At 40.8% G+C, this 15,695-nt stretch overlaps 2 protein-coding genes across 4 annotated transcripts in view; one reads left to right on the plus strand and one right to left on the minus strand.

Annotated features, from left to right (window-relative positions):
- The window catches only part of CMSS1 (cms1 ribosomal small subunit homolog), a 247,877-nt gene that overhangs the window by 71,835 nt on the left and 160,347 nt on the right, over nucleotides 1-15,695 (plus strand). The gene's annotated exons all lie outside the window — the stretch shown is intronic.
- Nucleotides 1-15,695, minus strand: part of FILIP1L (filamin A interacting protein 1 like) — a 213,601-nt gene that overhangs the window by 70,047 nt on the left and 127,859 nt on the right. For all 3 annotated transcript variants that reach the window (XM_074851902.1, XM_074851892.1, XM_074851911.1), the window contains one exon: nucleotides 8,497-8,675. In XM_074851902.1, coding sequence (XP_074708003.1) covers nucleotides 8,497-8,675 — 179 coding nt within the window. The remainder of the gene's footprint in view (nucleotides 1-8,496; nucleotides 8,676-15,695) is intronic.

Consider the following 15,695-nt stretch of genomic DNA (forward strand, 5'->3'; position numbering starts at 1 on the left):
CTTCTATTGTTGCTTATGATTAGACTAGTTATGCTGTACTGCACATGGAGCAGTGCACTCAGTCTTATTTGGAAATGTAAATTGGTGACTAGAGCGAGTGCCCCATTACTGAGGACAGCGCCTCACCATGAGCATATTTGGCCAGTGCTTCATCATCCGTGCTGGCCACTGGTTACGTTCCAACCAGAGTATATGGAGTTGGTGTTGATTTACAAGCACCATAAATATTCTGGGGCTTGCCAGCTTAGGAAGATCATCTTTCCCTTTGAGCTCTGACATACGGTTAAAAGTGCTGACCAGAGGTACCAACAGAGTGATTTCCATGATCATCCCTTTCAGGAGAATTTATGTCCCTTTGCAGAGAGGGCATATGACAATGACCTTCGCTTTTCCCACTCGTGAGGGGAGAGAGGGTAGCAGTGTAGGAGAAGGTCATTTGACTAAAGTTTTTCATTCTGTCCTCCCCAGCCTCAAAGTGCTCAGGGATAGTATTGGTTGGTAATTGTGATGGTGTGCCTGAAGCAGTGAACAGACATCTTACGTGCTCAGAATTTTAAAGAAATTAAATATGAGCCTCACTTCTCTCTGTCATTCCACCAGTGTCAATGGACTTGCATGAGAAATGGTTATCACCTACATGTTGCATCTGCTTGCTGATTACAGTAGGTGGAATAATTTAGAATTGCACCATGGATCTAGAGAATTTCTCAGTTGTGTTAACACTGAGCCAAAAGTTCTGTTTCCATTTGTATTATTCTTAACCTTTGTTTTGAATAAACATAACATGACCTTATTTAACAGTTTTGGGTGTTCTAATCCCTTCGATAACCTGGATTCTATAGGTTTATTCACGTTGCAATAAGGTATTCTAACCTAACCTTCTATCGTGCGCAGAAACTGTTGTAGAAGTCTTTGAATCTTGACAAGGATTTGATTTCACAACATCTGTTGAAAATTATGTAGTGCAGTGGTACGTAGTTTTTCACGTACAAGCATGAGGTAATTAATCTGTGTACATCACTTCCTTGAGTCTGTCTTCGTGCCTCAGTGGTATTATTAGTGGGACTGTCCCATTGGGGTGTAATGTAGAATAAGAATGCTAATGTTTTGCTTGTGGTAGGTCTCTGTTATTCACCTACAGAACACTAGATACCCATGAAAAAGGTTAAACGTACAGAGATCTGGCATCCATTTCACAACTTGCAAGACATATTCTCAGGCATATGTAATATATATAACTCATTGCCAGAAAGCTAAAAGGAAATGATTGCATTTGAGTACAATGCAATCTACAACAATAGTTCAGTGTGCATGAAATTAAAAACTGCTGGTAACACATGTAGAATAAGTCAGTTGACAGTGTTTATTTTTACTGTAACTTTCTATAGAGATAAGATCCTGCTTCTTATAATATTTAATTGGCTTCATTAAGAAAAACAACAAATATTAATTATACCCACTATTATGGAATATTGAGTTTTCCAGAGCTGGACATGCAATATATTATTATTCTAATGTGTGAATGGGTCAGGATTAAGGTACAGCAATGTTACACTGACAAGGTACTAACACACTTCACCTTTTAGCTGAGATGGTTCCTTCTCTCCTTGATGCTCTGTCCCAATTTTCAAGCACTGCTCACTTGACCTACTGTGTGTAGCAATTACTTTCATCTGACACTTCAAAAAAAATCCACCAACAAACCACTTAACCTAGAGTGCTCAGTTTTATGAAATAACATTTCTTACCTATTGAATACTTGAGCAGTATTATGGTTTAATTTTGGTATATTTTTAGTGGTATGTTTAGTCCATTTAATAACATTGCATGAGAGGGTAAGAGTGTGCTGTAAAGGTACACAAGAGGAAATGCATAGCCTTAATGCAGTAATGAGAGTCCATCCAGTGAAGAGACACAGAGAGGTAAAATAGCTGGTGTGGAAATGGTAAAAAAATACTTTTGAAGTGAGAGCCTGGAAAAGGATTTTGTTATTTGGGTGGACAGAAACATGGGGGAGGCGGGGGGGGGGAAGTGGTTGATGTTGGGGTTTTTTTTTTTTTTGGTGTTTCTTTTTAAATTTTATTTTTTCTTTTCTTGGAGGTGTTATGAAGAAGAATTTGTGAGACTTAAATGTAGAAAGTCTCAGGTAGAAAATGTGCCTAGGTATGACAGACTGAGTGACAAGCAGTGTGACTTTGTTACCCCAGTTTTAAGAACTGAGGTATTAGAGAATCATAAGGATGAAGCCAAGGGCAGGGGGATAAAAGGCTGAGTTCCCTTCTGGCCTCATGGAGTTGGAGATGATGGCAGATTGCTCATAAATGGTGAGATTTGTTGTGGTGATTCTGGTTGGAGTAGACTTGAGTTACCAGCATAGAAATGATGGCTGGCTTTGAGTTTCTATGAGGGGAAGCACAGAGAGTGAATGGATAGAGAAGACCTAAAGAATAAGACCTGTGGGGTCCTATGGACAGAGCAGGGGTGGACAATGAGAAGTTTCCAACTCAGAGTACACTGTGGTAACAGAGAAGCGAGTCCAGCTGGAGTCGCAGAAACTCTGTGTGGGTGAGGTGGCAAGATGTGCTGAAAGCTCAGTCGTGTCCAAGGCAGCCAAAAGATCAGACAGTGAAGGTGGATTGGGTTCAGAGGTTTGCCCTAAGGGAAGTTACCCAGCCTTTAATGAGAGCAGTTGCAGTTGAACATGAGGCAAAAGCCAGACCAGAATGTTGCCTACAGTGAAAATGAGGGAGAGAGGGTCTTCTGGTGACAATGGCAAAGACTGTATCAGGAGCACAGGCAGCCAGCAGAATCACTGTCCCGTGGGATCTTCAGTAGGCAGCTGGACAAGGGGCTGAGTAACCTGATCGGACTGTGAAGTTAGTCCTGTATGTGCAGTGGGCTGTGCTGGAGACCTCCCGAGATCCCTTCTAACCCGGATCCCTCATCTTAGCTGACCGACCTGGAGGGGGGCAGCAGTTGGAGTAACAAACACAGCGTTTGGTGGTGGTTTGTTAGATGACAAACACTACAGTTGTGAGACTTCTGCAGGTTAGGGTCCATTTTTTTGTGCTTGGTGAATGCTGACTCCTTGGATGGGTATAATAATAATTTTTATCTTAACACTGAAAATGCCCTTTACTTGATGTTTTAAGAAGAAATGTCTGATACAGTGGAATAGAGTTTGGTTGCTGGCTTAGGTTTTTTTCTCTTGCTTAGAGTGTAAGTAGTAAGTTTCCTTTTAGGAAACGTTAGTGTTGCCTTGAATGTAAACAACTGTGTGTGCTTCATCTTTGGACTAGGTTCTTTATATGACCTTTGTGAGTGTGAATTCAGAGATAAAACAAACATTTGTGATGGCTTTACTCCCAACAGAAAAAAAACTCATCTTGGTAGATGTTCCTTAAACTAAAGATCTTACTAACTGCTGCTGTACCAACCTGCAAAGTTTTTTGCTAATAGCTGAATTCCTGTCAGCACTGTTTATCATAACTGCCTCTAAAAATCTGTTTGCATTGCTTATTAGTAAACGGCTATTTTTTCCTGTCCTGTTGGACAACATTCACTTATTTAGCTGATGTATCTTCATAATAAAGCTTTACCCTTTGTATAGTTGAGAACCTATATAGTACACAGCAGGTTTGAAGATGGGACACACCTATACATTGGGCAATTTCTTCCTTTCCTCCAATTTAACCCTCAGGTACCTGTGACTGGTTTCTTCCACTCATACCTTCCTTTCCTTTCAGTATTCAGAAAATGAGGAATAACTCTGCTTGTACATTATTTAAAATTCCTTGAGATTTTCAGAGGAAAAGGTCTGTGTAAATGCTAATCATTTTACTATTTTACTCTTCTTTTTTCTGTCTGGGGTGGAGAGTAATACGTAAATGTGGAAATGCTTGCATGCATATGGCGTGTTTTTCAAACTGGGAACATGCATATCTGGAAAGTTTTCTAGTTTCATATTTTAGCTTTGTAAAATGTTTTCTAAAATAGCAGCTTTTATTGTTTAATTGTACTGCAAAAATGCGGAATGTGGATAAATATATTTGAACAAATGGGTACATCCTCAGGGAAGATAGAGTGGAATCTGCATTTGAATGTAAATTAAGTATTCCTAGTCCTTAATCCTGCCCTCTATCCCCTAACCCCATGAGATGCAAGAGCTTCTAAACAAGCTCAGTGGTTTTTATGCTGTGGTTCTTCAGGTGCATCTAGTAGTCTCTGTATTTAGCTTCTGGAGGTTTTTTTATGTTCCTGTGAGTTTGGGTGCTGCTATTTCTTTAGCCACCAGCAACAGAGCTCCAGCAATGGGAAAATAAAATTTTCCCTTCTAGACTCTGGTAGGCTTGGTCTAGTACACTACCATGCACTTGTAGTTTGTGTTCCTGTCTGAGCTGCACACACGTACAGAGTACAATTCCTGTTTAAGTGCAAGAAAGACCTAACCAGTCGTTGCCCATTGGCCTCCTTTTCCTACATAAAACTGTTCCTTATCTCTTAGGGGTTTGTCAGTGGCTCCATGCTTTAAAGGTACATATCACTGAAGATGAATAAATATGATGATAGCAGCATGATTTTATTGTTCTTTTACTGGTAAATGTCTGTTCCTAAGTATTGAGACTCTTCGGTTTGGGAGACCAATCGGTCTGTTAACTACAGCAAGACTATGGAGGATCAGTTTTGGCTGGTGACAGTAAAAGCACTTAAAATGCCTAAAGGGTTAACATTAAATGCTAATCCAGTTCTCATATCTAGAAAGCTGTCACTAGTCCTGTCATAAGCCTGGATGATCACACGCTTTGCTGGGTAAAAAACTGGCTGGATGGCCGGGCCCAAAGAGTTGTGGTGAACGGAGTTAAATCCAGTTGGTGGCCGGTCACAAGTGGTGTCCCCCAGGGCTCGGTTTTGGGGCCACTCCTGTTTAACATCTTATTGATGATCTAGACAAGGGGATCGAGTGCACCCTCAGTCAGTTTGCAGATGACACAGAGTTGGGTGGGAGTGTTGATCTGCTCGAGGGTAGGGAGGCTCTGCAGAGAGATCTGGACAGGCTGGAGCGATGGGCTGAGGCCAGCTGGGGGAGTTTCAATAAGGCCAAATGCCGGGTGCTGCCCTTGGGCCACAACAACCCCCAGCAGTGCTACAGGCTTGGGGAGGAGTGGCTGGAGAGCTGCCAGTCAGAGAGGGACCTGGGGGTGTTGATTGACAGCCGGCTGAACAGGAGCCAGCAGTGTGCCCAGGTGGCCAAGAAGGCCAGTGGAATCCTGGCTTGTATCAGCACTAGCGTGGCCAGCAGGGACAGGGAAGGGATCTTACCCCTGGACTCAGCACTGGTGAGGCCGCCCCTCGATGAGTGGGTTCAGTTTTGGGCCCCTCACTCCAAAAAGGCCATTGAATGGCTCGAGCGTGTCCAGAGAAGGGCAACGGAGCTGGTGCAGGGTCTGGAGCACAGGTCTGATGGGGAGCGGCTGAGGGAACTGGGGGGGTTTAGTCTGGAGAAGAGGAGGCTGAGGGGAGACCTCATGGCCCTCTACAGCTACCTGAAAGGAGGGTGCAGAGAGGGGGGATGAGTCTCTTGAGCCAAGGACCCAGCGCCAGGACAAGAGGGAATGGCCTCAAGCTGCACCAGGGCAGGGTCAGACTGGCTCTTAGGAAGGATTTCTTTGCAGAAGGGGTTGTTGGGCGTTGGAATGGGCTGCCCAGGGCAGGGGGGGAGTCCCCATCCCTGGAGGGGTTGAAGAGTCGGGTTGACGTAGTGCTTAGGGATCTGGTGTAGTTGAGAACTGTCAATGTTAAGCTAATGGCTGGACTGGATCATCTTCAAGGTCTTTTCCAACCTAGATGATTCTGTGAAGCTTAAACTCCCAAGTCTGACAATGTACAATTGCTGAGGCCAAACTTAGTCTTGTTGCCTTGCTATGAAGTCAAAGGGATTCTTGAATGATTAAGGTGTGAGGAGTTTTTACTGAGTCAGTGAAGACTTCTAATATCTTGCATGATCCAAACATGTTTTTTAACTCTTTTAATGAGAAATGTCGTGTATGAAGGGAGGAAGGCAGCAGAAAGGCCCTAGAGATGGACGACTGTCTAGTTTTTGTAAAACATGATCAGCTGACAAATTAGTTCATCACTAAAATTTTCCTTTAAGAATTCTTCAGTTCTGTTCTTCCTGAGCACAAACATAAGAAAGAGGAAATGCTTTCTCTCTGCCTTATTTGAAAATATATTCAGAGTCATATGCAAGAGTTGTATCTGACTGATAGTTTCTTTATTCTTGCTATCAAGAGCAGTTTTCAGTGCTTCAGCATCACTGTCTCATAACATCTAAGTTCTTTTCATTTTGACCGCATAATCATGTACCTTGTTTGGCTTGCATGCAAGGATATCTTTAGCATATACAGTAGCCTTGCTCTTTGATAAAAGCAAGATACTGTTTTGACTAATTGAATGGAAGTTCAGGTTTTTGCTTTGAAACTGAAATACTGTTAGGAATGCTATATACCTTTCCACACTTATAAGGGAATACTGCTTCTGGCTGAAGAAAGAAGATTGATCATTGATGACTACTTACTGCTTTTGTAAATGTATTTTTTTTAATTGAATTAGGGGGAAGCAAAATTTCATTTGGGCTAAGGTTTTTGAAATGTAAGAAAAGGCCCCTTCCCATATGGATGTGTGTTCTAAATGTCAGGTCAGGCAGGCAAATGTAGAAGGAGCTGTGCCTTAATTTGCTGAGTGTTTGTTCGGTTGTGAGGTTTTTTTGTTGGGTTTTGTTTTGGTTTGGGTTTTTTTTGTAATGGCAGGCAATTGTGTGGAGATCTTGATGGCAACATTACTTGGCAAACATTTTGGAATCGGCTCAACATGTGATATCACACCCCCTTAAGGTTTTCCACATAAAATACGTCCTCCAAAGAAAATACAAAAATTGCGACTTAATCTGAAATCTATTGTTATATCCTCTAAGGTCTCATTAGGCACCTCAGTATTTCCTCCAGCCCCCCTCCCCCGCCCCTTTTTCCAGGCAGATAGACTAAATGTTGCAGATAATCGTGGTAAATGTTTTATAGTCTTCTTGGGGGGAGTATGGAGGAGGGGCAGGGAAGAGAGTTTTAATCCCATGTCTACCCTGTTTTCACAAGCAAAAAAAAAAAAATACAAGGACTCTGATGCTTAGTCTTTCCTTCTGTGCAGCTGTTCATGCTGTGTGAGCACACGTGTCTGATGTAACATTTTGCCACTTCTAGCAACTGTAGTTGTTTAGCTCTGTCTCAGATGAGTGTCTCATAGTTTTTGAGAAAAAGACAGCAGAGATGAAAACTTCATCTCAGGTTTTGGTTCCTGATACGATGATGTTTTACAAAAACAGTTCTTAGGGAAAAGAGTCAGTTCTGTGCCTTGTGGGGGGACTTTGTATGTGCATTTCTGTGTGTTCCTGTGCTTGTATGCATCTGTATAAATTTTTCTGAGCAGCAAAAGGTTTTTTCTGTGCTATCTTTGATAGACCTGCAGGACAGAGGTGTAGTGCAAAGGGTGAACACTGCCAGAATACGTGGAACTTGATGTTACACAGACGAAGCAGAGGAAGAATTATCTATGCATAATGTGAGTTTAGAATAGACTTGACGTTCTCACACCCAAACATTTCCATCTGGAAGCTGTTCCTAAGTGAAAGGAAACAGGACAATATTCTCCTATCTTCTGGAGTAGCTACCCAGGGAATAGGAAATGTTCTTTGTTTTTTTGGTTGGTTTGGGTTTTCTTTTCCTTAGGATGTGTTCAGTTTTACTGCAGATTCAGAGAAGTCACAGTTCAAAGTGCCTTTTTAAAGACAGTAAATGGCATTAAATTCTTCTTAATCCTTCTTCTGAGAATTGATATTGAAACCCTCACACTGTGCTTAAACAAGCTGTGGTGCATTTAGATTACACTTAAAGTTGGATTTATGGTTTTTATGCCGATCCTGATATGAGAACTTTAGGGTGTTCTTATTTTCAAAACCTTCTGTAAACTGTCCTCTGCCTTTACTTCCTCTCTCTGTATTTCTATGGTCTGTCCAAACACCACCTACTTTTCTCATGTCTTTTTCTTCTGCCATCAAAGGCTGCATGCCTGATTTCATATTCTGTTACTTACGCACTATAGTGTACACTGAGCATCTTAAACATGTTGAAAGGTTCACCTGCTTCGTGTTGGTTGTAACTCTACACATTTGTGTATCTCCCTGTATTCTCTGTAGTGTAACATAGCTGTCATCCTGCAGCAGTGCTGAAGAGTCTGCCAACCATTTGACCAGTCTCGCCTGCTGATGGAGATGAGGACACTACTGTTATTTAGGAGTAATTAGTCATGTTTTCACAGCTGAACTTTAAATATACAACTCTGCAAATATTTCTGATTTTTTGTGGATGCAAAATAAGAAGGAGAACAGATCCTTAGAAGTAATGTTAAATTGTAGGTATTTCTTAGTACTATGGCAAGAGGTAACCTTACCTTTCACGTTCTTGTTCCAGTAAGTTTGTAAACTCATCGCTTTTTTCCATGTATTTGCTGTGCTTCCTCTTCTCTTCCTCTAGTTCATACAATGTCTGTCTGTGTGATTTTTCAACCAGTAGCAGTTGCTGCAGCATTCGTCTGTGAGTTTCTTTCTGTTTCTCTACAACTTTATCAAGCTACAAAAAAAGCAAAAACTCCTGAAGTCTTTTGAAACGTTTACTTGCTCAGACTTTCATTAATGAAAGATTTTGAGAGGCTTGATAATATAAAAGGCATTTAATAGCCTGATGGCCAGGTCCTTTGGTATCTGTTTGAACAGGGTTATTTAGTTCTGTCAGTCTAATTCTGACAAATTAGAAAAATAAATTAAGTTACTGTTTTGCAGGACCCTCAGTCACCTTCTGTTCCTCCTCCTGCCGTGACTGATCCTCAACAGCTACTAATTAACAGTTAGTGTTCCCAGGGCTGCGCTTTTCTCATTGATCATTGTGGTAGAGAACCAGATGTCTTGGCAGAAGCAGCCTCTGCTTCACACAGTAAACGACTGACTTTTGGTTGAATAGAAATAGCTGCCTCGTTTGTAGCTGCATAAGAAATGAGAACATTGAATTGTATTTGTAATGTAGACAGGTAGATCAAAAAGCAGTTTTCCTCTGGTTTCACAGTGAATATGTGATAGAACCAAGAGTAGAAAACAATCCTTTATCCTGTGCGTACTCTGAGCATGGCTCTGGGTTTCTGGAATAAATAAGTGCTAAATTTTGAAATAGTTGGAAGTATTTTTATTTAACAGTGGCATTTCTGATTTTGTTCCTCAAATTTCACATGTTGTAAAGGGGTTTGTCTTGCGGATAGCACCTTTGAGCATCAAATTTCCTCCCCTTCCCCAAGGATTTCTGCTGAGCTTCTAAATATTATTATGTAGTGCCTTTTAAATTTAAATAATCTATTTTAAATTTTGGTAATAATTTTTAGTTTTTCTAAACCACAGAGGTATTGGCATAACTGTTCACTGGAGTTATGCTGTTAAAATGATTTGCACAGAGTGAGAGAAAACTGTCATTCTGAGGATTCTCTTATAATTTTGAATTCAGCATGTGACTGAGTTATGCAAGTGTGTGTGTGAAACCAGAAGGGGTTTTCCTCCTTTAGGCATTACTGATCTAGCTGAAGTTCCAGGAAGGATCACTGGAGGCCATTTAACGACCTAGGCAGAGTCTATATTTGTGAGAATCTTCGTTCCCTGCTCATTCCCCTTCCCTTGTGGAGATTGCCTCCCTCATCAGGTCAACACCAGAATCCTTGTATCCTTTTTTGGAAAAGAGAAGTTTTGAGCTCAAGGCCCAGTGCCTGCTTTGAACCACAGTCTATTCAGCTTTGCAGTGCTTCACTCTATTAATAGGGAAGAATTCACAAATGGGCAGTGTGGGAAGCAAGGTTGGTTCTGGTTCTCTGATGTTTCCCCCACAAGTAATTTCATGTGCCACAAGAAACACTGGGGCTTCAGATTCTTAGGGCCACTGCTTATTTTGGGCAATTTAATTCCAAGGACTATGAATAATTATCTTTTCCTCATGTTTACTCACAGTTTGGCCAATAGAAGCGATGACAGGAAGAGCTGGAATGCTTGAACATGAGTTTCTTGAATGAGTGAGAATGCCATTAATTTCTACATGGGCTTCCAAGTCTCCCACTGCTTACCTCAGCTTCTTTTTAAGCTTTATATATTCTCTTATGTTTCTCCTAAATAATTGTGGGTTTTTTTGGTGACACTGCTATGAATAAGGAAAAAGGAACTATTGACAAGACTTCAGATATGGTTTGAGTCCAAAATATTCCAACAGAAATGTGAACCATTTTGAAAATTGCCTGTTCTTTCTGCTTATGACGTTAGAGAGTACCCTCTTCTGTTGCTGCATAGCTGAGCTCATTTCATGAATGAACAAAAAATGTAAAGAAACTTGTAACTGCCCCTTTTGGCTGTTTTGTTGTGCTCTTACAGCAGATTGTTAAGGTTTTTTTCATCTTGTTTACCCATAATTTGCACACTTTTACACCAGCAAGGTCAGTGCTTTCTGCAATCATGATCCTGAAGTAGGACCTCTCTTGGGGAAACATTTTTTACCTAAATCCTTGCATATGCAAGCTTTCTCAGTGAGCAAGTGCTGCCTTATGCAGTAATCTCTTGGCTGTGTTATCTATGTCTTTTCCAGAGGTTGAAAACTGAATTGCCATAACAGGTCAGGTTGAAGAAAACTGGCCATTTTTTATTTTTCCTCTCTCGCCCTTCTTCCACCAGAAGTGGAAATTTCAATATTCGAAATCTTTTGTTCAGCTACTAGCTTACCAGAAAGAGAGAGAATTTTCAGGGTCTTTTACAGCCCTCCTGCCCCACCAAGATTTCAGAGATTTTTTTGGAACAGCTATTGCACAGATGCTGAAGCACCATCACCTGAGTTTCTGATCCTTGCCTTTTTAAAGGTCATGCTGCCAGGTGAATACATGCTGTTCTCGGAAAGCAACCTGCCTCCTGTTTTTTGATGAAGTTCCGATGCAGTGCTGCTTGCAACTATGGCCCTGACTTGCTTAAATTGATATGAACTGGGCATCAGCCTTGCATGATAGCGCTTGCTGGTCTCAGCTCTCAGTGTGAGGTCAGGTGGGGAAGAAGGCAAAGGTGTGAACTTGTGATTTCTTTTGGCAGACAGTCTCTGTGGATGGGTTAAGAAAGTGAAGTGATGCATTTGTACGGGTTGGACCACCCCTTCAAAAGTATATGTAAGAATCCAATTTGTGTAAATTGCTGTCATAAGGAAACACTGAAATTTCTGGCTACAAGCTGATGATGAATCGAATGACTCCTGTTTTCAAACATGTAAATGCCTGGTGGAGGTGAGGCTTAGTCATCAGCACAAACAACATTAACCAAATAGAAAATAGTCCTGTGTCTGCACTGTTGGGTGCGAAGGATGTGGGACCTGCCAGCAGTGTTTGATGGGTTCAGTATATTATGTTTGCTCTAGAATATTTGTTGAATGCCTACAAGAGGTTAATTCAAGCAGTAATCCAAGCAGCATGTATGCAAGAAGAAAAGTAATAACTCCAGGTTTTTGTTTTGCAGTTCTTAATGAGTAGTTCCAGTGCCTTTGACTTCACTGTTTTTGTCAGTGTTGGGATTAGCAGTTTGGACTACAAACTGGTATTTGGGATGGGTGAGGTGTGTGTTCAAGGCAGGGAGGTGGAACGAGGAATTTGAAAATCAGTAAAAGAACAGTAGTGTCCTGGGGAGACCTGCTTACATGATAGGGTAAGAGAGATAAGTAAATAAGCTGCTGCATCAAAGCTGTTTTCATGTTGCAGTTTTCTCCTGTTGCTCAGACTGGAATGTGCATTTAGGTTTGCTTTTCTAGAGTGCTCTCAAATTGGTTCTACCACGAGCATTCGCAGCTGGCGTGTGGCTGTTGCAGCTGAGGATGAGGTGGAGAGCAAGAGCTCAGGATTCCACTCAGGAGAGGAGGGAATAGGTGCTGGGCCTGTCTCCTGGTACAGGTGGGTGATAAGAGAACTGGCAAGACAGCAGATCCTACATCACAATTAACACAGACACTTGAGATCTGCATGTAAGCTGCATAATGGGTATGAGCATTTGGCCTTGTGCCACTTGTGTGTGTTACCGTGCAGCGCTACTCTCCCTCCCTGCAGGACCGAGCAGAGCAGAGTCTGGTACTGGGTTGCTGTATTTCTGTGTGGTTTGTTTGGAAGCTCTGTTGTGTCCCTCTGTGAGATAAGGGTGCTTCCCGGGGGAGCAAATTTGACTCTCACGTTTTCCCTGTGAGATCTCGTGGCTCACTCCCACGTATCCATGTAAGAGAGAGAAGTTGTGTGAACCCCTGCTAGTGTGAGATCCTCGCACAGGAGCAGTCTCCAGCAGCCTCTGGTTCTTCAAATTACTCTGTCCAAATGCTAAATCTGTGCATGAAGAAATATCCATTTATATGTACACACACATGTACAGTTCTTGGCTAAAAACCGCAGAGGACTAATAAGCAGCAGTATAAATGTCTTCTGTTGAAAATTAAAGTGATAAAATCTTAATTAAGTGATTTGTTGTTTTGTTCTGTCTAACCATATGGGCTTTTTGCTAGAATTAATACTTGAACATACTGTACAGTACAATGGAAAATAAGAGGCATGGTCTTACGTAACTGTGAATGGTTCAGCAAGCTAAAAATTCACAGGAATTTAATAGTTTAAGTACATTTTGCCACCAACTCGTGTGTGAAATCAAACTAGGATGGTGTGTCCCATATCCCTTACTTTGGAACTGAACTTTCCATCCTTCTCTTTTTAGACTGTTCTGTATTTGGCGCCGTGCCAGAATAAAATCCAGGTTAGTTAAATTTCTTTATCCAAAGTTCAGTGAAATATTATTTCTGTTTATAATATCCTCATGGTCATTGTTTATAAATATATAATCCTGAGTTTAGGATTACTGGACATTATGGGAACAGTTCCTCCCTTGTCTTTTTCAACCCTAGCTGAGCCAAATTTCCACGTGGATATGAAGGTCTGCTTTTCCTGAATGCCACGTTGTCAATGTTAGTGTTTCAATCTCTTCCTATAACTGACTTACTGGTGCCCCACAGCTGTCTGTTGGCAAGTTGTGACTGACACTTGTAAGACGTGAAGATGCAATTGGACGTACTTTGTTAAAAGGCTGATGAGGATGCACCTTTCCCTGAGTTGATTGGCACTGGGATTTTAAAAATGGATTCAATTTTGAATTACCCTTGATGGTTGCAGAATACAGGCTTTCTTCTAGTTTCGCTGCTTTTAGAGGGTTCTCAAAGTGGTAGGAGGTATTGTTCATCACATTTCAAACAGTGAGACACTAGATTTTTATTTTTTTTTTAATCTTTGACTGTGTTATTGGCAGCTGGGGAGAGTTAGAAACCAGAATTGGCTTTCTAATTCCATGAAGGTTTGAAACGTGAGAAAAATACACCATAAAATCTGCAGTATTTTCCTCTTTATCTCTCTTTTCCTACATCTCCTTCTGTGATGGATTTTAGAATCTTTTAAAAAATTTATTTATTTTTGAATCTGGGAAAATGGTTCTTAGGTTGTTATTCTGTATTTATTAGAATGTTGAATACCGTTTGTTTTCTATTCAAGAGAAGTGGCAATTGATCTGAAGCCAGATTTTTTCATGAATAACTGACTTGATCTAAATTTATAAACCATGCAAAGATGGAAAGCCTTTTCAGGCCTTTGTGTCAGAAGCAAAACCAAAATAAAAGTCTATTCTCTTTTATGCCCCTTTAAACATAAAACAATTTATTGTATCCTCAAGTGTGAGGAATAGTAAACTGGCATTTGTTAGGCTGCAGAAAGAAATAGCTGCAGAGCAAATTCGGCTGAAAAAACCTCTCTGCTTTCAAAAAAGTAAAAAAGTCTCCTCAAAGCCAAGGAGGACATGGTTTTGGTCTGTCACACTCCTTGTAGTTTTTGCAAAGGAAGATGTATTACTACTGTTTTCTATTTTGCTACGTCTCTTCACCTATGAATCCTGTTCAAAGAGAGTAAAGCTGTCCAGTCACCAAATTTTCCCACTACATTCTTAACCAAATTTGCCAAGAAACTCATAAAGTTCAGGATAGATGAGTGAATTGTGAGAGAACATTAAAGGACCAGTAATCAATCTTACAGATCTCCTCTGAAATTCACTGTATTCTCAACTGAGTTTTGGGAAGGTCTTCTGTGTGTTCAGGGCTATAAGGCTAAATTGTCACGGTGAGACACACAAGCTGTGGAGGAACTGGATCAGCAGAGAGTTTGGATGCAGATACAAAGGTACGTTGTCATGGTGGCAAAGGGGGAATTTAAGTGGTCTGTTCCCATGCTTTGTGGCTGGTTCCACCTCTCCCTTGGTTTTTATAAACGTTTAAAAAATGCAAACAAAAACTAAATGGATCTCTGACTTAATTTGGGGGGATTTTGAAACTGAAGTTGTGGAATGCCTGCCAATGATGGCATCCTTTAGTTTACCAAGACATAGGAAGTGCCAGTGGTCCTTCTGGCCTTTCTGTTGCTCTCAGGATGTTTACCTTTGCCTTTTGGAATTGCCAAATCCAGTGGTGTTAGAAATCCTTTCTCTGCCATTAAGTGCAAGAAGGAAAAAGCATGTATAAACTTATGTAAAGTAACAGGCTGAACTTATGTTTTCAAACTTTTTTGGACTTCTCTTCAAATCATTTCCACTTGTGCTCAGAGTTTCTGTGACATAATGCCACAATGTTCTAAAATAAATTCACCTCCACAGTTGAACTTTATCTGTTTCAGATTATAGCCAGAGATTTTAACCTTTGAGCCTCTGAAATGAGTGTTGACCTTTTGCCTGACATAATTTTCTCTGAAGTGAACTCTGTATCCTTAGGTACATTTCTGTTCAGAAAGCTTGGAAAACACTCGGTAGAAGAATTTTATTTCTGCTTTTATTTTTATGATGATTATCTATACTGAGCAGTATATTAAAAACGTTATCTAAATTCAAGAGGAGACACTTGGGGAAAAAAAGCACATATTCTGATTTAAAGGGGTTTTAATATCCAGTGATTTGCATTGCAGGGCAGAAATGAAATTCAGATAACATTGTTCAGAAAGTATGGCTGCTGCTGCAGTGTAATTAAACTAAAGGTTATTTAGGTATCATGTGAGAATATTAGATTTCTGCCTGGATGAAGTTTCTAGTGACAGCTCATTACAGTAACTACTCAGACCAAACAGGTATACCCACGACTCCCCCAGAATTAGTGGAACTTGGGATATGTAAAGGTGGAGAGCTGCACCATTACTGCTGAATGGGCCCTTGCCAGCGGTCGGTACGATGGCCTCAGTGAGAGATGGGGAGGCATCTGTTTGTATGGGCTGTGAGTTTGGATAACAGAAAGGGAAAAAAAAGAGTTGATGTCAAAAAGAGGCTGATTATCAGAGTTTGAGTTAAGCAAAATGGTGTCTGCTTACGTTTAAAGCCCTTAGTGTGCAGTATAAATGAGGATCATTAGATACCTGTTTTTATTTGGGACCCTGCTGGACCGTGGCCTTTATTCTGATGTCATTTACACTCATGTTAGGTTCTAGATTTAGAGCTCATTTGCTTTCTTCCCCTGAAATCAGTGAGATATTTTCTGTTGAAT

Source organism: Strix uralensis, chromosome 2, assembly GCF_047716275.1.
Source record: "Strix uralensis isolate ZFMK-TIS-50842 chromosome 2, bStrUra1, whole genome shotgun sequence".
In the NCBI taxonomy this organism is placed as follows: domain Eukaryota; kingdom Metazoa; phylum Chordata; class Aves; order Strigiformes; family Strigidae; genus Strix; species Strix uralensis.